The following is a 25,000-nucleotide window of genomic DNA, read 5'->3' on the forward strand; positions in this document are numbered from 1 at the left end:
ATGACTGCTCCAGTCTACATAATCTCTGTGTAAAACAGATTTTTTTCTATTGTGGTCAGTTACCGTGTAGTACACCTAATGTAACTTCCCTATAATTACTATTAATGTAGTGTACGGATTGTGTACGTGCAGCTAGAGTTATGAGACGCACTATATCACTGTTCTGATGCCGGTGCAGTTAGCTTAGGCCTAGATTTGGAGTTCGGCGGTAAAAGGGCTGTTAACGCTCCGCGGGTTTTTTTCTGGCCGCACCATAAATTTAACTCTGGTTTCTTCTGTTATGTGTGATCAGTCCACGGGTCATCATTACTTCTGGGATATAACTCCTCCCCAACAGGAAATGCAAGAGGATTCACCCAGCAGAGCTGCATATAGCTCCTCCCCTCTACGTCAGTCCCAGTCATTCTCTTGCACCCAACGACTAGATAGGATGTGTGAGAGGACTATGGTGATTATACTTAGTTTTTATGACTTCAATCAAAAGTTTGTTATTTTACAATAGCACCGGAGCGTGTTATTACTTCTCTGGCAGAGTTTGAGGAAGAATCTACCAGAGTTTTTTACTATGATTTTAACCGGAGTAGTTAAGATCATATTGCTGTTCTCGGCCATCTGAGGGAGGTAAAAGCTTCAGATCAGGGGACAGCGGGCAGATGAATCTGCATTGAGGTATGTTGCAGTTTTTATTTTCTGAATGGAATTGATGAGAAAATCCTGCCATACCGTTATAATGACATGTATGTATACACTTCAGTATTCTGGGGATGGTATTTCACCGGAACTACTCTGTTAAAAGTCACTAATCCTTTTAATAAGTATTTATCATGTTAAACGTTTTTGCTGGAATGTAGAATCGTTTACATTTCTGAGGTACTGAGTGAATAAATATTTGGGCATTATTTTCCACTTGGCAGTTGTTTGGTTTTAATTGTGACAGTTTCGTTTCTCTTCACTGCTGTGTGTGAGGGGGAGGGCCGTTTTTGGCGCTCTTTGCTACGCATCAAAAAAAATAATAAATACCTATACTGGTGCGAATCCAAAGGTTACTCCTGGAGTAAGGTTAGGATCGCTAGGATATTGTCCTTTCTACAAGAAGGTTTAGAAAAGGGTTTATCAGCTAGTTCATTAAAGGGACAGATTTCAGCTCTGTCCATCTTGTTACACAGGCGTCTGTCAGAAAATCCAGACGTCCAGACCTTTTGTCAGGCTTTAGCTAGGATCAAGCCTGTGTTTAAAGCTGTTGCTCCGCCATGGAGTTTAAACTTAGTTCTTAACGTTTTACAGGGTGTTCCGTTTGAACCCCTTCATTCCATTGATATAAGGTTGTTATCTTGGAAAGTTCTGTTTTTAATGGCTATTTCCTCGGCTCGAAGAGTCTCTGAGTTATCAGCCTTACATTGTGATTCTCCTTATCTGATTTTTCACTCAGACAAGGTAGTTCTGCGTACTAAACCTGGGTTCTTACCTAAGGTAGTCACTAACAGGAATATCAATCAAGAGATTGTTGTTCCATCCTTGTGTCCAAATCCTTCTTCAAAGAAGGAACGTCTTCTACACAATTTGGATGTAGTTCGTGCCCTCAAGTTCTACTTGCAGGCAACTAAAGAATTTCGCCAAACTTCTTCCCTGTTTGTCGTTTATTCTGGACAGAGGAGAGGTCAAAAAGCTTCTGCTACCTCTCTCTCTTTTTGGCTTCGTAGCATAATACGTTTAGCCTATGAGACTGCTGGGCAGCAGCCTCCTGAAAAAATTACAGCTCACTCCACTAGAGCTGTGGCTTCCACTTGGGCCTTTAAGAATGAGGCCTCGGTTGAACAGATTTGCAAGGCTGCAACTTGGTCTTCGCTTCATACTTTTTCCAAATTTTACAAATTTGACACTTTTGCTTCTTCGGAGGCTATTTTTGGGAGAAAGGTTCTTCAGGCAGTGGTTCCTTCTGTATAATGAGCCTGCCTATCCCTCCCGTCATCCGTGTACTTTTGCTTTGGTATTGGTATCCCAGAAGTAATGATGACCCGTGGACTGATCACACATAACAGAAGAAAACATAATTTATGCTTACCTGATAAATTCCTTTCTTCTGTTGTGTGATCAGTCCACGGCCCGCCCTGTTTTAAGGCAGGTAAATATCTTTTAAATTATACTCCAGTCACCACTTCACCCTTGGTTACTCCTTTCTCGTTGATTCTTGGTCGAATGACTGGACTGACGTAGAGGGGAGGAGCTATATGCAGCTCTGCTGGGTGAATCCTCTTGCATTTCCTGTTGGGGAGGAGTTATATCCCAGAAGTAATGATGACCCGTGGACTGATCACACAACAGAAGAAAGGAATTTATCAGGTAAGCATAAATTATGTTATCGAGAGTTCAAACAAATGCTGCGTTAGGCTCCAAAAAAGGAGCGTAGAGCATATTTACCGCAAATGCAACTCTCGATACCAGAGTTGCTTACGGACGCGGCCGGCATCAAAAACGTGCTCGTGCACGATTCTCCCATAGGAAACAATGGGGCTGTTTGAGCTGAAAAAAAACCTAACACCTGCAAAAAAGCAGCGTTCAGCTCTTAACGCAGCCCCATTGTTTCCTATGGGGAAACACTTCCTACGTCTGCACCTAACACTCTAACATGTACCCCGAGTCTAAACACCCCTAACCTTACACTTATTAACCCCTAATCTGCCGCCCCCGCTATCGCTGACCCCTGCATTACACTTTTAACCCCTAATCTGCCGCTCCGTAAACCGCCGCCACCTACGTTATCCCTATGTACCCCTAATCTGCTGCCCTAACATCGCCGACCCCTATGTTATATTTATTAACCCCTAATCTGCCCCCCACAACGTCGCCGACACCTGCCTACACTTATTAACCCCTAATCTGCCGAGCGGACCTGAGCGCTACTATAATAAAGTTATTAACCCCTAATCCGCCTCACTAACCCTATCATAAATAGTATTAACCCCTAATCTGCCCTCCCTAACATCGCCGACACCTACCTTCAATTATTAACCCCTAATCTGCCGACCGGAGCTCACCGCTATTCTAATAAATGTATTAACCCCTAAAGCTAAGTCTAACCCTAACACTAACACCCCCCTAAGTTAAATATAATTTTTATCTAACGAAATAAATTAACTCTTATTAAATAAATAATTCCTATTTAAAGCTAAATACTTACCTGTAAAATACATCCTAATATAGCTACAATATAAATTATAATTATATTATAGCTATTTTAGGATTAATATTTATTTTACAGGCAACTTTGTAATTATTTTAACCAGGTACAATAGCTATTAAATAGTTAAGAACTATTTAATAGTTACCTAGTTAAAATAATAACAAATTTACCTGTAAAATAAATCCTAACCTAAGATATAATTAAACCTAACACTACCCTATCAATAAAATAATTAAATAAACTACCTACAATTACCTACAATTAACCTAACACTACACTATCAATAAATTAATTAAACACAATTGCTACAAATAAATACAATTAAATAAACTATCTAAAGTACAAAAAATAAAAAAGAACTAAGTTACAGAAAATAATAAATCAGATCAGCCAATAGAATGCGAGCTCAATCTGATTGGCTGATTGGATCAGCCAATCGGATTGAACTATATTCTGATTGGCTGATTCCATCAGCCAATCAGAAAATTCCTACCTTAATTCCGATTGGCTGATAGAATCCTATCAGCCAATCGGAATTCGAGGGACGCCATCTTGGATGACGTCCCTTAAAGGAACCGTCATTCGTCGTCTAGTCGTCGGAAGAAGAGGATGGATCCGCGCTGGAGGTCTTCAAGATGGAGCCGATCGTCATCGGATGGAAGAAGATAGAAGATGCCGCTTGGAGAAGATGTTTGCCGGTCCGGATGTCCTCTTCTTGCCGGATAGGAGGAAGACTTTGGACCCTCTTCTGGACTTCTTCAGTGGATGTCTAGCCCCCGCTTGGGTTGGATGAAGATCTTGGAGCCAGGACGGATCGGTGAACCTGGCATGGTGAAGACAAGGTAGGAAGATCATCAGGGGGGTAGTGTTAGGTTTATTTAAGGGGGGTTTGGGTTAGATTAGGGGTATGTGGGTGGTGGGTTGTAATGTTGGGGGGGGGGTATTGTATGTTTTTTTTTACAGGCAAAAGAGCTGAAATTCTTGGGGCATGCCCCGCAAAGGGCCCTGTTCAGGGCTGGTAAGGTAAAAGAGCTTGTAATATTTGTATTTTAGAATAGGGTAGGGAATTTTTTATTTTGGGGGGCTTTGTTATTTTATTAGGGGGCTTAGAGTAGGTGTAATTAGTTTAAAATTGTTGTAATATTTTTCTTATGTTTGTAAATATTTTATTATTTTCTGTAACTTAGTTCTTTTTTATTTTTTGTACTTTAGATAGTTTATTTAATTGTATTTATTTGTAGCAATTGTGTTTAATTAATTTATTGATAGTGTAGTGTTAGGTTAATTGTAGGTAATTGTAGGTAGTTTATTTAATTATTTTATTGATAGGGTAGTGTTAGGTTTAATTATATCTTAGGTTAGGATTTATTTTACAGGTAAATTTGTTATTATTTTAACTAGGTAACTATTAAATAGTTCTTAACTATTTAATAGCTATTGTACCTGGTTAAAATAATTACAAAGTTGCCTGTAAAATAAATATTAATCCTAAAATAGCTACAATATAATTTATAATTATATTATAGCTATTTTAGGATGTATTTTACAGGTAAGTATTTAGCTTTTAAATAGGAATTATTTATTTAATAAGAGTTAATTTATTTCGTTAGATAAAAATTATATTTAACTTAGGGGGGTGTTAGTGTTAGGGTTAGACTTAGCTTTAGGGGTTAATACATTTATTAGAATAGCGGTGAGCTCCGGTCGGCAGATTAGGGGTTAATAATTGAAGGTAGGTGTCGGCGATGTTAGGGAGGGCAGATTAGGGGTTAATACTATTTATGATAGGGTTAGTGAGGCGGATTAGGGGTTAATAACTTTATTATAGTAGCGCTCAGGTCCGCTCGGCAGATTAGGGGTTAATAAGTGTAGGTAGGTGTCGGCGACGTTGAGGGGGGCAGATTAGGGGTTAATAAATATAACATAGGGGTCGGCGATGTTAGGGGTAGCAGATTAGGGGTACATAGGGATAACGTAGGTGGCGGCGATTTGCGGTCGGAAGATTAGGGGTTAATTATTTTAAGTAGCTTGCGGCGACATTGTGGGGGGCAAGTTAGGGGTTAATAGATATAATACAGGGGTCGGCGGTGTTAGGGGCAGCAGATTAGGGGTACATAAGTATAACGTAGGTGGCGGTCGGCAGATTAGGGGTTAAAAATTTTAATCGAGTGGCGGCGATGTGGGGGGACCTCGGTTTAGGGGTACATAGGTAGTTTATGGGTGTTAGTGTACTTTAGGGTACAGTAGTTAAGAGCTTTATAAACCGGCGTTAGCCAGAAAGCTCTTAACTCCTGCTATTTTCAGGCGGCTGGAATCTTGTCGTTAGAGCTCTAACGCTCACTGCAGAAACGACTCTAAATACCGGCGTTAGGAAGATCCCATTGAAAAGATAGGCTACGCAAATGGCGTAGGGGGGATCTGCGGTATGGAAAAGTCGCGGCTGTAAAGTGAGCGTTAGACCCTTTAATCACTGACTCCAAATACCAGCGGGCGGCCAAAACCAGCGTTAGGAGCCTCTAACGCTGGTTTTGACGGCTACCGCCGAACTCTAAATCTAGGCCTTAGTGATTTATGGAACTTGTCAGATATCATTATCTTTATTGATCTCAATACATTGTGCTCCTGCGGCTGTAATTACAGCTTAAGCCTCTAATTGCTCAACCAGTTTCTTGCTGACTGATGTTTACTTATTCTGATCACGGCACGTGAAATGTGGTCCTGGGGACTTGAGGCCCCAGTGTCTTAAAGAGGCATTACGTTGGGTTTTGTGGCATTTAGAGGAGGGTATTATAAAATGTAACATGTTTAAAAAACATTACAATGTTCCTGTGCTTGCAGATGCATCCTAGTAAAAAAAAAGTTTATTTTTTATTGATTTGCCATCAAGTCATTAAGGCCTAGATTTAGAGTTTGGCGGTAGCCGTGAAAACCAGCGTTAGAGGCTCCTAACGCTGGTTTTAGGCTACCGCCGGTATTTGGAGTCAGTCAGGAAAGGGTCTAACGCTCACTTTTCAGCCGCGACTTTTCCATACCGCAGATCCCCTTACGTCAATTGCGTATCCTATCTTTTCAATGGGATCTTTCTAACTCCGGTATTTAGAGTCGTGGCTGAAGTGAGCGTTAGAAATCTAACGACAAAACTCCAGCCGCAGAAAAAAGTCAGTAGTTAAGAGCTTTCTGGGCTAACGCCGGTTTATAAAGCTCTTAACTACTGTGCTCTAAAGTACACTAACACCCATAAACTACCTATGTACCCCTAAACCGAGGTCCCCCCACATCGCCGCCACTCGATTAAAATTTTTTAACCCCTAATCTGCCGACCGCCACCTACGTTATACTTATGTACCCCTAATCTGCTGCCCCTAACACCGCCGACCCCTATATTATATTTATTAACCCCTAATCTGCCCCCCTCAACGTCGCCTCCACCTGCCTACACTTATTAACCCCTAATCTGCCGAGCGGACCTGAGCGCTACTATAATAAAGTTATTAACGCCTAATCCGCCTCACTAACCCTATAATAAATAGTATTAACCCCTAATCTGCCCTCCCTAACATCGCCGACACCTAACTTCAATTATTAACCCCTAATCTGCCGACCTAATCTCGCCGCTACTGTAATAAATGGATTAACCCCTAAAGCTAAGTCTAACCCTAACACTAACACCCCCCTAAGTTAAATATAATTTAAATCTAACGAAATAAATTAACTCTTATTAAATAAATTATTCCTATTTAAAGCTAAATACTTACCTGTAAAATAAACCCTAATATAGCTACAATATAAATTATAATTACATTGTAGCTATTTTAGGATGTATATTTATTTTACAGGCAACTTTGTATTTATTTTAACCAGGTACAATAGCTATTAAATAGTTAAGAACTATTTAATAGATACCTAGTTAAAATAATAACATAATTACCTGTAAAATAAATCCTAACCTAAGTTACAATTAAACCTAACACTACACTATCAATAAATTAATTAAATAAAATACCTACAATTACCTACAATTAAACCTAACACTACACTATCAATACATTAATTAAATACAATATCTACAAATAACTACAATGAAATAAACTAACTTAAGTACAAAAAATAAAAAAGAACTAAGTTACAAAAAATAAAAAAATATTTACAAACATAAGGAAAATCTTACAACAATTTTAAACTAATTACACCTACTCTAAGCCCCCTAATAAAATAACAAAGCCCCCCAAAATAAAAAATGCCCTACCCTATTCTAAATTACTAAAGTTCAAAGCTCTTTTACCTTACCAGCCCTGAACAGGGCCCTTTGCGGGGCATGCCCCAAGAAGTTCAGCTCTTTTGCCTGTAAAAAAAAACATACAATACCCCCCCCCAACATTACAACCCACCACCCACATACCCCTAATCTAACCCAAACCCCCCTTAAATAAACCTAACACTAAGCCCCTGAAGATCTTCCTACCTTGTCTTCACCATGCCAGGTATCACCGATCGTTCCAGGCTCCGAAATCTTCATCCAAGCCCAAGCGGAGGCTAGACATCCATCATCCGACGGCTGAAGAAGTCCAGAAGAGGGTCCAAAGTCTTCATCCTATCCGGGAAGAAGAGTAGATCCGGACCGGCAACCATCTTCTTCCAAGCGGCATCTTCTATCTTCATCCGATGAGGACCGGCTCCATCTTGAAGACCTCCATCGCGGATCCATCCTTCTTCTCCGACGACTTCCCGACGAATGACGGTTCCTTTAAGGGACATCATCCAAGATGGCGTCCCTCGAATTCCGATTGGCTGATAGGATTCTATCAGCCAATCGGAATTAAGGTAGGAAAATTCTGATTCGCTGATGGAATCAGCCAATCAGAATCAAGTTCAATCCGATTGGCTGATTCAATCAGCCAATCAGATTGAGCTTGCATTCTATTGGCTGATCGGAACAGCCAATAGAATGCGAGCTCAATCTGATTGGCTGATCGGATCAGCCAATCGGATTGAACTTGATTCTGATTGGCTGATTCCATCAGCCAATCAGAATTTTCCTACCTTAATTCCGATTGGCTGATAGAATCCTATCAGCCAATCGGAATTCGAGGGACGCCATCTTGGATGACGTCCCTTAAAGGAACCGTCATTCGTCGGGAAGTCGTCGGAGAAGAAGGATGGATCCGCGATGGAGGTCTTCAAGATGGAGCCAGTCCTCATTGGATGAAGATAGAAGATGCCGCTTGGAAGAAGATGGTTGCTGGTCCGGATCTACTCTTCTTCCCGGATAGGATGAAGACTTTGGACCCTCTTCTGGACTTCTTCAGCCGTCGGATGATGGATGTCTAGCCCCCGCTTGGGCTTGGATGAAGATTTCGGAGCCTGGAACGATCGGTGATACCTGGCATGGTGAAGACAGGGTAGGAAGATCTTCAGGGGCTTAGTGTTAGGTTTATTTAAGGGGGGTTTGGGTTAGATTAGGGGTATATGGGTGGTGGGTTGTAATGTTTGGGGGGGGGTATTGTATGTGGTTTTTTTTACAGGCAAAAGAGCTGAATTCTTTGTGGCATGCCCCGCAAAGGGCCCTGTTCAGGGCTGGTAAGGTAAAAGAGCTTTGAACTTTTGTAATTTAGAATAGGGTAGGGCATTTTTTGTATTTTGGGGGTCTTTGTTATTTTATTAGGGGGCTTAGAGTCATTTTTTTCTAATGTTTGTAAATATTTTTTTATTTTTTGTACTTTTGAGGCGGGAGTGAGGCGGATTAGGGGTTAATACATTTATTATAGTAGTGCTCAGGTCCGGTCGGTAGATTAGGGGTTAATAAGTGTAGTTAGGTGGAGGCGACGTTGTGGGCGGCAGATTAGGGGTTAATAAATATAATATAGGGGTCGGCGATGTTAGGGCAGCAGATTAGGGGTACATAGGGATAATGTAGGTGGCGAGGGTGTACGGAGCGGCAGATTAGGGGTTAAAAATAATATGCAGGGGTCAGCGATAGCGGGGACGGCAGATTAGGGGTTAATAAGTGTAAGGTTAGGGGTGTTTAGACTCGGGGTACATATTAGAGTGAGGCGAAATAAATTAACTCTTATTAAATAAATTATTCCAATTTAAAGCTAAATACTTACCTGTAAAATAAACCCTAATATAGCTACAATATAAATTATAATTATATTGTAGCTATTTTAGGATTAATATTTATTTTACAGGCAACTTTGTAATTATTTTAACCAGGTACAATAGCCATTAAATAGTTAATAACTATTTAACAGTTACCTAGTTAAAATAATTACAAAATTACCTGTAAAATAAATCCTAACCTAAGTTACAATTAAACCTAACACTACACTATCATTAAATTAATTAAATAAAATACCTACAATTACCTAGAATTAAACCTAACACTACACTATCAATAAATTAATTAAATACAATACCTACAAATAAATACAATTAAATAAACTAGATAAAGTACAAAAATAAAAAAGAACTAAGTTACAAAAAATAAAAAAATATTTACAAACATTAGAAAAAGATTACAACAATTTTAAACTAATTACACCTACTCTAAGCCCCCTAATAAAATAACAAAGACCCCCAAAATAAAAAAATGCCCTACCCTATTCTAAAATTAAAATAGAAAAGCTCTTTTACCTTACCAGCCCTGAAAAGGGCCCTTTGCGGGGCATGCCCCAAAGAATTCAGCTCTTTTGCCTGTAAAAAAAAAACATACAATACCCCCCCCCCCAACATTACAACCCACCACCCACATGCCCCTAATCTAACCCAAACCCCCCTTAAATAAACCTAACACTAAGCCCCTGAAGATCTCCCTACCTTGTCTTCACCACGCCGGGTTCACCGATCGATCCAGAAGAGCCTCCGATGTCTTGATCCAAGCCCAAGCGGGGGGCTGAAGATGTCCATGATCCGGCTGAAGTCTTGATCCAAGCGGGAGCTGAAGAGGTCCATGATCCGACTGAAGTCTTCATCCAAGCGGGAGCTGAAGAGGTCCATGATCGGGCTGAAGTCTTCTATCAAGCGACATCTTCAATCTTCTTTCTTCCGGATCCATGGTCATCCCGCCGACGCGGAACATCCATCTTCACCGACGACTTCCCGACGAATGACGGTTCCTTTAAGGGACGTCATCCAAGATGGCGTCCCTCGAATTTCCGATTGGCTGATAGGATTCTATCAGCCAATCGGAATTAAGGTAGGAAAATTCTGATTGGCTGATGCAATCAGCCAATCAGAATCAAGTTCAATCCGATTGGCTGATTCGGAACAGCCAATAGAATGCGAGCTCAATCTGATTGGCTGATCGGATCAGCCAATCGGATTGAACTTGATTCTGATTGGCTGATTCCATCAGCCAATCAGAATTTTCCTACCTTAATTCCTATTGGCTGATAGAATCCTATCAGCCAATCGGAATTCGAGGGACGCCATCTTGGATGACGTCATTTAAAGGAACCTTCATTCGGAATTAGGACGTCGCAAGAAGAGGATGGATCCGCGCCGGAGGTCTTCAAGATGGAGCCGGTCGTCATCGGATGGAAAAACAGAGAAGATGCGGCTTGTATGAAGATGTTTGCCGGTCCGGATCGACTCTTCTGCCCGGATAGGATGAAGACTTCTGCCCGAAGATGGAATTCTTTAGCCGCCGCTTGGATCCAGACTTCAGCCGGAGGATGGACATCACTCTTCAGCCCCCCTGCTTGGGCTTGGATGAAGATTTCGGAGGCTCTTCTGGACAGATCGGGACCCAGTGTGGTGAAGACAAGGTAGGGAGATCTTCAGGGGCTTAGTGTTAGGTTTATTTAAGGGGGGTTTGGGTTAGATTAGGGGTATGTGGGTGGTGGGGGGTATTGTATGTTTTTTTTTACAGGCAAAAGAGCTGAATTCTTTGGGGCATGCCCCACAAAAGGTCCTTTTAAGGGCTGGTAAGGTAAAAGAGCTTTGAACTTTTTTAATTTAGAATACGGTAGGGCATTTTTTTATTTTGGGGGGCTTTGTTATTTTATTAGGGGGCTTAGAGTAGGTGTAATTAGTTTAAAATTGTTGTAATATTTTTCTAATGTTTGTAAATATTTTTTTATTTTTTGTAACTTAGTTCTTTTTTATTTTTTGTACTTTAGTTAGTTTATTTCATTGTAGTTATTTGTAGGTTTTGTATTTAATTAATGTATTGATAGTGTAGTGTTAGGTTTAATTGTAGGTAATTGTAGGTATTTTATTTAATTTATTTATTGATAGTGTAGTGTTAGGTTTAATTGTAACTTAGGTTAGGATTTATTTTATAGGTAATTTTGTAATTATTTTAACTAGGTAACTATTAAATAGTTATTAACTATTTAATAGCTATTGTACCTGGTTAAAATAATTACAAAGTTGCCTGTAAAATAAATATTAATCCTAAAATAGCTATAATATAATTATAATTTATATTGTAGCTGTATTAGGGTTTATTTTACAGGTAAGTATTTAGCTTTAAATAGGAATAATTTATTTAATAAGACTTAATTTATTTAGTTAGATTTAAATTATATTTAACTTAGGGGGGTGTTAGGGTTAGGGTTAGACTTAGCTTTAGGGGTTAATACATTTATTATAGAAGCGGTGAGTTCCGGTCGGCAGATTAGGGGTTAATAAGTGAAGTTAGGTGTCGGCGATGTTAGGGAGGACAGATTAGGGGTTAATAAATATAATATAGGGGTTGGCGATGTTAGGGGCAGCAGATTAGGGGTCCATAGGGATAACGTAGCTGGCGGCGGTGTATGGAGCGGCAGATTAGGGGTTAAAAAAATTTAATAGAGTGGCGGCGATGTGGGGGGACCTCGGTTTAGGGGTACATAGGTAGTTTATGGGTGTTAGTGTACTTTAGAGCACAGTAGTTAAGAGCTTTATGAACCGGCGTTAGCCCAGAAAGCTCTTAACTACTGACTTTTTTCTGCGGATGGAGTTTTGTCATTAGATTTCTAACGCTCACTTCAGCCACGACTCTAAATACCGGCGTTAGAAAGATCCCATTGAAAAGATAGGATACACAAATGACGTAAGGGGATCTGCGGTATGGAAAAGTTGCGGCTGGAAAGTGAGCGTTAGACTCTTTCCTGACTGACTCTAAATACCAGCGGTAGCCCAAAACCAGCGTTAGGAGCCTCTAACGCTGGTTTTGACGGCTAACGCCAAACTCTAAATCTAGCCGTTGGTTACTATAGGCCTCTGTAGCACCCAATGTAAATGATTGTATATTTCCTTTCCCTAACTATATGACCTTAAGCAGCTATTCACAAATCTCAAGGGGTTTGCTTAGTAACAAATGCATAAACCCCTACATCACCTACATCTGTAACTAAGTTGAGGATATAATAACTGTAGAAAAACAAAAGGTGCACACAATGAGGCCCATTTATCAAGCTCCGGATGGAGCTTGAGGGCCGTGTTTCTGGCGAGCAGTTATGAAGCAGCGGTTAACCCTGTCTGCCTGCTCTGATGAGGCGGACAGGAATCGCCACAATTCAACCCGATCGAGTACGATCGGGTTGATTGACACCTCTCTGCTGGCGGCCGATTGTCCGCGAGTCTGCAGGGGGCGGCGTTGCACCAGCAGCTCTTGTGAGCTGCTGGTGCAATGCTGAATACGGAGAGCGTATTGCTCTCCGCATTCAGCGAGGTCTGGCGGACCTGATCCGCACTGTCGGATCAGGTCCGACAGACCATTGGTAAATCGGCCTCGATATGTCATCCTAATTTTAAAAGTTGAAAAGACATTTAAAAAAGTAGGTTCAAACTAGTAAGCCTCTTAATTTGTCCTCCAGTATACTATAGGCCACATTCGGACCTCGCCCTACCTCTGTACACAATAGGCGGGATTACATGCAGCTCCAAACTAGAATACAACTCTGAAACCCACCACTTTAGTGCTATTTTATATAAACATCAAAGTCATAATGCAACCATGAACCTCTGAAGAGGCAGCTGTAACTGTGAAGCCTTAGTCGAAATAAATAATACGCAGCGTAACATGACAGGCTATGCCCTCTACGCAAAAACCAGGACCTTGTAGGCCACTAGCGGGCCATAAAATATCTGCTATATGATTGCGTAGGGGCATTAAACCTGTAACAGTGGAAAAAGCAGCTGCAACCTGTGCAGTATTATTATTATTATCGGTTATTTGTAGAGCACCAACAGATTCCGCAGTGCTATATAGTACTTATTAAAATATATCCCTGGGTTTAGTTACAGGAAAATGTATTTATACAGTACTTGCTGCATTATCGTGGCTGACACCTACCCTTCACCTTTACGCCAGAATGTAATATCTCCAAAAACAAAAGCGGAAAGGGCCAACATCCATCCTGGAAGCTTTAGAAGAACAATCATAGCACCCACGTTGCACTCCCGGGAGCGGCCGCTCTCCCAAGCGCAATCGATCGAGCACTGCTCCGCTGCCGCCCATAGAATATGGCCACACTCTCACCAAAATGGGAAAGCCAGATCTCTCTGTCGTCATCGCTAAGGGAATTAAAGTGGCCCAAATTTCTTTGCCTTATCTTCGGAACGAGAGGGTCTGATGGAGACGTCTGCCACCTTCGCCCCAGGTTTACTTCCTCCTCCGCTCCAGGCTCACACGGTAACTGTGGCAATTGCGGGGTAAGTATTAGCTCAGTTTCCAGGTGTATGGAGTCTTTCACGCCCGTAAGCATAACAGACGCCTCCATGGTATGTAATACTCTGCCGGGTAGATTATCTTTTGATACTGACGCAGCTAGAATCCGATCAATCCTCTCAGAGATTCTTCTCTCATACTGGGCCATAAGGTCCCGGAAAACATCCACCAAGTTCTCCATGACTGAAATAAACCCAGTAAGGGGTAAGTATTCTGTTGCCGAACCTTGCAGTTGCTTCTTAAAACTGCGTTACAGCAGGCATTAAAAATACCTGCTGGGGGAGGGGGGGTGAATTGGATGCGTCCAGGACCCAAAGCGATCTGCAGTATATTCGGACCATCAAATAATTTGACACACCACTCATTTGGTGCAGGACCTTTTTACAACCTGAATTCACAGGGTCCAAGCAATATTTAGGTCCAACAGTAGAGTATTTTAAGGAGCGTTTGAAAAGTAGGGTAGAGTCTTTTTGAGTGAGGTAGAGAGTTCCACAAGATAGGGGCCAATCTGGAGAAGTGTGAGGCGGTAAGAAGAGAGAAGAGAAGGAGGTTATGAGCAGAGCGGAGGGGCTGAAAAGGGAGAGTATCTGGAGACGAGGTTGGAGATATAGGGGGGAGCATTGTTATTGAAAGCCTTGAATGCCAGAGTTAGGATTTTTTGTTTTTATTCTGGAGGTTAGAGGAAGACAGTAAAGGGACTGGCAGAGAGATGCAGCAGATGAGGAACAGCGGGTAAGGCAGATTAGCCTGGCAGAGGCATTTATTATGGATTGTAAGGGAGACAGACGGCAGCTAGGGAGGCTGGAGAGAATGGATTTGCAATAGTCTAGGCAGGAAATGATGAGAGAGTGGATTAAAGTGTTAGCTATGTCTTGTGTTAGGAAGTGGTGAATTTTGGAGATGATTTTTAAGGTGGAGGCGGCAAGAATTGACCAACGACTGTATGTTGGGAGTGAAAGAGAGATCAGAGTCAAGAGGGACCCCAAGACATCAGGCATGTTGGGTTGGGGTAATGATGTTGTTATCAACAGTTATAGAAAGTTGGGGGTAGAGATTTTGGAAGAGAGGGGCAAAAAAAGGAGCCCAGTTTTAGAAAGATTTAGCTTAAAGGGACATGAAACCCACATTTTTTCTTTCATGATCCAGATAGAGAATACAATTTTAAACAACTTTCTAATTTACTTCTATTATCTAATTTGTTTAAGGAAGCAAATTAAATGATAGAAGTAAATTGGAAAGTTGTTTTAAATTGTATTCTCTATCTGAATCATGAAATAAATGTTTTGGGTTTCATGTCCCTTTAAGGTAGTGAGAGGACATCCAGAATGAAATATTAGAAAGACAGTCAGTGACACGAGTTAGTAAGGAAGGGGATAGGTCTGGTGCAGAGATGTAGATTTGGGTATCATCAGCATACAAATGATATTGAAACTTGTGGGACTTTTTTAAGGATGATGTATACATTGTGAAGAGAAGGGGACCAGGGACAGAGCCGTGTGGCAAAGGTCAGAGACGGTTACTCTAAAAGTGCAGTTAGACGGTAGGAGGAGAACCACGAGGGGGCTGTGTCGCAGGTGCCGAAGGATTAGAGGGTTTGGAGCAAGAGAAGGTGGTCAACAGTGTCAAAGGCTGCAAACAGATCAAGAAGGATTAACAGAGAACATTTTTTAGAAAGGCATATTAGGAATGTGTCTCTCTCTAAAGTGAAACATCAGAAATGCTGTATTTAAAAGGATTTTGTTAGTAAAACATTAGGATGGCCGGTACCAGGACTGTCTTTTTCTCTGACAAATAACACAAATGACATTTTACTGACGCAACAGGTCATGCAGTCTCTTGCTATAAACATTTAATGTTCAGCACTTACTCCTGATGTGCCCATGAGACATATTTATTAAATGTCTCCGACAGTGCGGATCAGGTCCGACAGACATCGCTGAATGCGGAGAGCAATACGTGCAGACTCTCGGCCAATCAGCAGGGGGTGTCAATCAACCCAATCGTACTCGATCGGGTTGAATTCCGGCGATGTCTGTCCGCCTGCTCAGAGCAGGCGGACAGGGTTATGGAGCAGCGGTCTTTGTGACCGCTGCTTCATAACTGCTGTTTCTGGCGAGTCTTCCATTCGGAGCTTGATAGGCCCCCATGTCTCAAGTGATTTTTAATGGCAGCTACAATATTTTATTACTAAATACTTCACATTATTAGGGTGCTTAGTAAAGAAAAAGAACCAGGCAGCAATAGGTAGACTAACTAGATTTCCTTGCGTAAGTTTTTTCTTTTTTTCCTTCAGAAAGAAGCAGTTGCTCAGCCATTCAAACCGAAACATGCACAGAAAGAATACAGGTAAGTTTATTTACACGTATTCTCTTTTATAAGGTGGTGAGAGTCCATGATCCAGTAGTCCTGGGATTCAACTCCTGGCCACTAGGAGGAGGCAAAGATTTACAAAGGTCTAAGAGCACTTAATCCCTCCCACCTCTCTGGTAGCCTAGTCTTTTCTTTGCCTGCATAGGAGGAAAGTGAAGAATTGAGGTTCTTCAGATTCTTCATTGAGAGGGGTCCTCATGCAGATTTGAGGCCCATTTCCCCCTCAGAGAGCTGCTACTAAGAGACAGAGGGGAGACTGGAGTATAAAGCAGTGACAGAATCATTCTCAGTGAAAGAGTTAGGCCCTGATGTTCAAAACTTCTCTGCTAAGGTGAGATATTCTAAAATGATCCTCTGAACTGAGATCCCTAGTGAAATTCTTAAAAGGCGGAGACAAGTCCAGTGCATGACATGACAGTTCTGCTGCATTTATACTTTGTGCTTTCTATTTTATATCACTTAACACTTCAGATTAAATTTTATCACATTTAAGCTTTGCACTTTCTTTTTTGTATTTTATTTTTTATATAGCAGTGTATTTAGGATTGTGATTTTACCAATTCTGATTATGCCTTCGCAGTTTCATGAAAGTTTACATTTCACCCGTTTTGTTAAAATACTTACCTTTTCTTCTTGAAGCCGGAAAAGCAATTCCCCCTCCTGCCACTCGTCATTTCATATGTCAGCAATGACGAATACGGCATCCTCCAATCATGACTTCCCCCCCAGGGGACTCATTGCCTGAGGCAACGCCGTGATTGGAGGAAGCCAGATTCATCATTTGTCAAATGGTAAGTATTTTAACAAAACGGGTTAAATGTAAACTTTCATGAATGAAAGTGCCCGTTTTTAATAGTATTTTTAAATACCGGGCACTCATTCTTGAACGTTGACATTCAGTTTAAATGCAATAATACTGAGAGGATCCAGGAGGATTTACTGCTCGTTTTACAGTCTAAATTTGCCAATTCTCGCTTCTAAATGAACATCTTTATGGCATATTCTTGTTCCTTTGTTCTACCTCTCCCCTACTTGTGCCAACCATTCTCCTGTGCCAGTATCTCCCTTTTGTACCATCTGGCCTGTCTCTCTCCCCTGTTTGTTATATTTTACTATCTGTACCATCCTCACCTTTGTTCTTTCCTCTCCAATTTTTGTTTATGTTCTGTCCTTTTTTTTGCCTTTGTCTGTTACCTTTATTCCAATCTCCCCCATATTTATACATGTTATGCCCATTTTGCTCCAGGTATAATCCTCTCTGCCATCTTTTTTCCCTGTTGGATGCCATCTTCAGACCATGATGATGGTTTGTTAAACAAAATCAGGAATTAAAACCAGGATTATATCACAGTGAAGCCATTACGCACATCTAAATCTCACATTTTAGGCTTTGCACACTTATGTTAATTAAAGCGCCACTCACTAATGCTTCCTTGCTTGCTGGAGGAATTGAGTGCATATATCACTGTCTCTCCTGAGGGTGGCTAATCAAACTCCCAGCAAGACAGCATCTCAGGCCTCCTCTAGCTGAGACAGATTGTAGATCTAATAGCGCATTAAAGGGACAGTCAAGTCCAAAAAAACCTTTCAGGTTTCAAATAGGGCATGTAATTTTAAACAACTTTCCAATTTACTTTTAGCACCAATTTTGCTTTGTTCTTTTGGTATTCTTAGTTGAAAGCTAGACCATATGATAATTTCTAAGCCCTTGAAGGCCGCCTCTAATCACATGCTTTGTATTTGCTTTTCACAGCAGGGGAGAGCTAGTTCAGGTAAACCCTATAGATAACATTGTGAGCACGCCCGTGGATTGTGGCAGACACTGCACTAATTGGTTAAAATGAAAGTCAAAAGATAATAAATAAAATGTCATGTGATCAGGGGGCTGTCAGAAGATGTTTAGATACAAGTTAATCACAGAGGTAAAAAGTGTGTTATTATAACTGTGTTGGTTATGCAAAACTAGGGAATGGGTAATAAAGGGATTATCTATCATTTAAAACAACAACAAATTCTGGTGTTGACTGTCCCTTTAAGGTAACTTAGAATTTGCGTTACCAGCACAATCTGTGTCACTGCCAACTGTTTCTGAGCCTGGGCACACAAGGCTTTCCCTGAGCTCTCAGCATCTGGCACACAAGGCTTTCCCTGAGCTCTCATCATCTGGCACACAAGGCTTTCCCTGAGCTCTCAGCATCTGGCACACAAGGCTTTCCCTGAGCTCTCAGCATCTGGCACACAGGGCTTTCCCTGAGCTCTCAGCATCTGGCACACAGGGCTTTCCCTGAGCTCTCAGTATCTGACACACAGGGCTTTCCCTTAGCTCTCAGCATCTGGCACACAGGGCTTTCCCTGAGCTCTCAGCATCTGGCACACAGGGCTTTCCCTTAGCTCTCAGCATCTGGCACACAGGGCTTTCCCTGAGCTCTCAGCATCTGGCACACAAGGCTTTCCCTTAGCTCTCAGCATCTGGCACACAGGGCTTTCCCTGAGCTCTCAGCATCTGGCACACAAGGCTTTCCCTGAGCTCTCAGCATCTGGCACACAGGGCTTTCCCTGAGCTCTCAGCATCTGGCACACAAGGCTTTCCCTGAGCTCTCAGCATCTGGCACACAAGGCTTTCCCTGAGCTCTCAGCATCTGGCACACAAGGCTTTCCCTGAGCTCTCAGCATCTGGCACACAAGGCTTTCCCTGAGCTCTCAGCATCTGGGCACACAAGGCTTTCCCTGAGCTCTCAGCATCTGGGCACACAAGGCTTTCCCTGAGCTCTCAGTATCTGGCACACAGGGCTTTCCCTGAGCTCTCAGCATCTGGCACACAGGGCTTTCCCTGAGCTCTCAGCATCTGGCACACAAGGCTTTCCCTGAGCTCTCAGCATCTGGCACACAAGGCTTTCCCTGAGCTCTCAGCATCTGGCACACAAGGCTTTCCCTGAGCTCTCAGCATCTGGCACACAAGGCTTTCCCTGAGCTCTCAGCATCTGGCACACAAAGCTTTCCCTTATCTCTCAGCATCTGGCACACAGGGCTTTCCCTGAGCTCTCAGCATCTGGCACACAGGGCTTTCCCTGAGCTCTCAGCATCTGGCACACAGGGCTTTCCCTGAGCTCTCAGCATCTGGCACACAGGGCTTTCCCTGAGCTCTGAGCATCTGGCACACAGGGCTTTCCCTGAGCTCTCAGCATCTGGCACACAAGGCTTTCCCTGAGCTCTCAGCATCTGGCACACAGGGCTTTCCCTGAGCTCTCAGCATCTGGCACACAAGGCTTTCCCTGAGCTCTCAGCATCTGGCACACAAGGCTTTCCCTGAGCTCTCAGCATCTGGCACACAGGGCTTTCCCTGAGCTCTCAGCAACTGGCACACAGGGCTTTCCCTGAGCTCTCAGCATCTGGCACACAAGGCTTTCCCTGAGCTCACAGCATCTGGCACACAAGGCTTTCCCTGAGCTCTCAGCATCTGGTGTTGACTGTCCCTGAGCTCTCAGCATCTGGCACACAAGGCTTTCCCTGAGCTCTCAGCATCTGGCACACAGGGCTTTCCCTGAGCTCTCAGCAACTGGCACACAGGGCTTTCCCTGAGCTCTCAGCATCTGGCACACAAGGCTTTCCCTGAGCTCTCAGCATCTGGCACACAGGGCTTTCCCTGAGCTCTCAGCATCTGGCACACAAGGCTTTCCCTGAGCTCTCAGCATCTGGCACACAAGGCTTTCCCTGAGCTCTCAGCATCTGGCACACAAGGCTTTCCCTGAGCTCTCAGCATCTGGCACACAAGGCTTTCCCTAAGCTCTCAGCATCTGGCACACAAGGCTTTCCCTGAGCTCTCAGCATCTGGCACACAAGGCTTTCCCTGAGCTCTCAGCATCTGGCACACAAGGCTTTCCCTGAGCTCTCAGCATCTGGCACACAAGGCTTTCCCTGAGCTCACAGCATCTGGCACACAAGGCTTTCCCTGAGCTCTCAGCATCTGGCACACAGGGCTTTCCCTTAGCTCTCAGCATCTGGCACACAGGGCTTTCCCTGAGCTCTCAGCATCTGGCACACAAGACTTTAACTGAGCTCACAGCATCTGGCACACAAGGCTTTTCCTGAGCTCTCAGCATCTGGCACACAGGGCTTTCCCTGAGCTCTCAGCATCTGGCACACAAGGCTTTCCCTGAGCTCTCAGCATCTGGCACACAAGGCTTTCCCTGAGCTCTCAGCATCTGGCACACAAGGCTTTCCCTGAGCTCTCAGCATCTGGCACACAAGGCTTTCCCTGAGCTCTCAGCATCTGGCACACAGGGCTTTCCCTGAGCTCTCAGCATCTGGCACACAGGGCTTTCCCTGAGCTCTCAGCATCTGGCACACAGGGCTTTCCCTGAGCTCTCAGCATCTGGCACACAAGGCTTTCCCTGAGCTCTCAGCATCTGGCACACAAGGCTTTTCCTGAGCTCTCAGCATCTGGCACACAGGGCTTTCCCTGAGCTCTCAGCATCTGGCACACAAGGCTTTCCCTGAGCTCTCAGCATCTGGCACACAAGGCTTTCCCTGAGCTCTCAGCATCTGGCACACAGGGCTTTCCCTGAGCTCTCAGCATCTGGCACACAGGGCTTTCCCTGAGCTCTCAGCATCTGGCACACAAGGCTTTCCCTGAGCTCTCAGCATCTGGCACACAAGGCTTTCCCTGAGCTCTCAGCATCTGGCACACAACGCTTTCCCTGAGCTCTCAGCATCTGGCACACAAGGCTTTCCCTGAGCTCTCAGCATCTGGCACACAAGGCTTTCCCTGAGCTCTCAGCATCTGGCACACAAGGCTTTCCCTGAGCTCTCAGCATCTGGCACACAAGGCTTTCCCTGAGCTCACAGCATCTGGCACACAGGGCTTTCCCTGAGCTCTCAGCATCTGGCACACAGGGCTTTCCCTGAGCTCTCAGCATCTGGCACACAAGGCTTTCCCTGAGCTCTCAGCATCTGGCACACAAGGCTTTCCCTGAGCTCTCAGCATCTGGCACACAAGGCTTTCCCTGAGCTCTCAGCATCTGGCACACAAGGCTTTCCCTGAGCTCACAGCATCTGGCACACAAGGGTTTCCCTTAGCTCTCGGCGTCTGGCACACAGGGCTTTCCCTGAGCTCTCAGCATCTGGCACACAGGGCTTTCCCTGAGCTCTCAGCATCTGGCACACAAGGCTTTCCCTTAGCTCTCAGCATCTGGCACACATGGCTTTCCCTGAGCTCTCGGCGTCTGGCACACAGGGCTTTCCCTTAGCTCTCAGCATCTGGCACACAAAGCTTTCCCTTAGCTCTCAGCATCTGGCACACAAGGCTTTCCCTGAGCTCTCGGCGTCTGGCACACAAAGCTTTCCCTGAGCTCTCAGCATCTGGCACACAAGGCTTTCCCTGAGCTCTCAGCATCTGGCACACAAGGCTTTCCCTGAGCTCTCAGTATCTGGCACACAGGGCTTTCCCTGAGCTCTCAGCATCTGGCACACAAGGCTTTCCCTAAGCTCTCGGCGTCTGGCACACAGGGCTTTCCCTGAGCTCTCAGCATCTGGCACACAAAGCTTTCCCTTAGCTCTCAGCATCTGGGCACACAAGGCTTTCCCTGAGCTCTCGGTGTCTGGCACACAAGGCTTTCCCTGAGCTCTCAGTATCTGGCACACAAGGCTTTCCCTGAGCTCTCAGCATCTGGCACACAGGGCTTTCCCTGAGCTCTCAGCATCTGGCACACAGGGCTTTCCCTGAGCTCTCAGTATCTGGCACACAAGGCTTTCCCTGAGCTCTCAGCATCTGGCACACAGGGCTTTCCCTGAGCTCTCAGCATCTGGCACACAAGGCTTTCCCTGAGCTCTCAGCATCTGGCACACAAGGGTTTCCCTGAGCTCACAGCATCTGGCACACAGGGCTTTACGTGAGCTCTCAGCATCTGGCACACAAGGCTTTCCCTGAGCTCTCAGCATCTGGCACACAGGGCTTTCCCTGAGCTCTCAGCATCTGGCACACAAGGCTTTCCCTGAGCTCTCAGCATCTGGCACACAAGGCTTTCCCTTAGCTCTCAGCATCTGGCACACAAAGCTTTCCCTGAGCTCACAGCATCTGGCACACAAAGCTTTCCCTGAGCTCTCAGCATCTGGCACACAGGGCTTTCCCTGAGCTCTCAGCATCTGGCACACAAAGCTTTCCCTGAGCTCTCAGCATCTGGCACACAAAGCTTTCCCTGAGCTCTCGGCGTCTGGCACACAAGGCTTTCCCTTATCTCTCAGCATCTGGCACACAAGGCTTTCCCTGAGCTCTCAGCATCTGGCACACAAAGCTTTCCCTGAGCTCTCAGCATCTGGCACACAAAGCTTTCCCTGAGCTCTCAGCATCTGGCACACAAGGCTTTCCCTTAGCTCTCAGTATCTGGCACACAAGGCTTTCCCTGAGCTCTTAGCATCTGGCACACAGGGCTTTCCCTGAGCTCTCAGCATCTGGCACACAAGGCTTTCCCTGAGCTCTCAGCATCTGGCACACAGGGCTTTCCCTGAGCTCTCAGCATCTGGCACACAAGGCTTTCCCTTAGCTCTCAGTATCTGGCACACAAGGCTTTCCCTGAGCTCTCAGCATCTGGCACACTAGGCTTTCCCTGAGCTCTCAGCATCTGGCACACAGGGCTTTCCCTGAGCTCTCAGCATCTGGCACACAAGGCTTTCCCTGAGCTCTCAGTATCTGGCACACAGGGCTTTCCCTGAGCTCTCAGCATCTGGCACACAAGGCTTTCCCTGAGCTCTCAGCATCTGGCACACAAGGCTTTCCCTGAGCTCTCAGTATCTGGCACACAGGGCTTTCCCTGAGCTCTCAGCATCTGGCACACAAGGCTTTCCCTTAGCTCTCAGCATCTGGCACACAAGGCTTTCCCTTAGCTCTCAGCATCTGGCACACAAGGCTTTCCCTGAGCTCTCAGCATCTGGCACACAGGGCTTTCCCTTAGCTCTCAGCATCTGGCACACAGGGCTTTCCCTGAGCTCTCAGCATCTGGCACACAAAGCTTTCCCTTAGCTCTCAGTATCTGGCACACAAGGCTTTCCCTGAGCTCTCAGCATCTGGCACACTAGGCTTTCCCTGAGCTCTCAGCATCTGGCACACAGGGCTTTCCCTGAGCTCTCAGCATCTGGCACACAAGGCTTTCCCTGAGCTCTCAGTATCTGGCACACAGGGCTTTCCCTGAGCTCTCAGCATCTGGCACACAAGGCTTTCCCTGAGCTCTCAGCATCTGGCACACAAGGCTTTCCCTGAGCTCTCAGTATCTGGCACACAAAGCTTTCCCTTAGCTCTCAGCATCTGGCACACAAGGCTTTCCCTTAGCTCTCAGCATCTGGCACACAAGGCTTTCCCTTAGCTCTCAGCATCTGGCACACAGGGCTTTCCCTAAGCTCTCAGCATCTGGCACACAAGGCTTTCCCTTAGCTCTCAGCATCTGGCACACAAGGCTTTCCCTGAGCTCTCAGCATCTGGCACACAAGGCTTTCCCTGAGCTCTCAGCATCTGGCACACAAGGCTTTCCCTTAGCTCTCAGCATCTGGCACACAGGGCTTTCCCTAAGCTCTCAGCATCTGGCACACAAGGCTTTCCCTGAGCTCTCAGCATCTGGCACACAAGGCTTTCCCTGAGCTCTCAGCATCTGGCACACAAGGCTTTCCCTGAGCTCTCAGCATCTGGCACACAGGGCTTTCCCTTAGCTCTCAGCATCTGGCACACAGGGCTTTCCCTTAGCTCTCAGCATCTGGCACACAGGGCTTTCCCTTAGCTCTCAGCATCTGGCACACAGGGCTTTCCCTGAGCTCTCAGCATCTGGCACACAGGGCTTTCCCTTAGCTCTCAGCATCTGGCACACAAAGCTTTAGAGATATGGTTGTATATTCAGAAGTGCTGCAAACTGTTTCTAGGTATTAATGTTCCTTTTATTTCAGTTCTTAAAAGGTAAAGTTGGTAATTCAGCATCAGCGCTAAGTCCGTACTGACTTGAGTTGTGCTTGAGGTTTGTATTGATCCTCCTGTTATTTAATCACTATCCCGCAGACAGACGTATACTGATAGTGCTGTGCTCGCAAGTGTTCTGGCTTATGTTGACACCACATAACAAATTGAGCACTTAGAAACATGTTAAATTATTTACTCATTTTCTGACTGCGCAGATTTAGTTTAAGAAACAAAACGATGTGATATTTAGGTAGATGCATTTATAGTTATCATATTCATCATCCTATTAATACATCGCTGTTATTTTCTAATGGCACTCTCTCTACTGGCGCAAGTGCACATCACACCTCTTTCTACTGGCGCAAGTGCACATCACACCTCTCTCTACTGGCGCAAGTGCACATCACACCTCTCTACTGGTGCAAGTGCACATCACACCTCTCTACTGGCGCAAGTGCACATCACACCTCTTTCTACTGGTGCTAGTGCACATCACACCTCTCTCTACTGGGGCAAGTGCACATCACACCTCTCTACTGGTGCAAGTGCACATCACACCTCTCTACTGGCGCAACTGCACATCACACCTCTCTCTACTGGCGCAAGTGCACATCACACCTCTCTCTACTGGCGCAAGTGCACATCACACCTCTCTACTGGCGCAAGTGCACATCACACCTCTTTCTACTGGCGCAAGTGCACATCACACCTCTCTACTGGTGCTAGTGCACATCACACCTCTCTCTACTGGCGCAAGTGCACATCACACCTCTCTACTGGTGCAAGTGCACATCACACCTCTCTACTGGTGCAAGTGCACATCACACCTCTCTCTACTGGCGCAAGTGCACATCAC

General features: G+C 44.6%; 1 protein-coding gene across 1 annotated transcript in view; it reads left to right on the top strand.

Moving 5' to 3' along the window:
• The window catches only part of HOATZ (HOATZ cilia and flagella associated protein), a 141,825-nt gene that overhangs the window by 102,559 nt on the left and 14,266 nt on the right, over positions 1-25,000 (top strand). Inside the window, exon 5 of the mRNA XM_053689828.1 lies at positions 16,132-16,184. Coding sequence (XP_053545803.1) covers positions 16,132-16,184 — 53 coding nt within the window. The remainder of the gene's footprint in view (positions 1-16,131; positions 16,185-25,000) is intronic.

Source organism: Bombina bombina, chromosome 8 (genome assembly GCF_027579735.1).
Source record: "Bombina bombina isolate aBomBom1 chromosome 8, aBomBom1.pri, whole genome shotgun sequence".
In the NCBI taxonomy this organism is placed as follows: domain Eukaryota; kingdom Metazoa; phylum Chordata; class Amphibia; order Anura; family Bombinatoridae; genus Bombina; species Bombina bombina.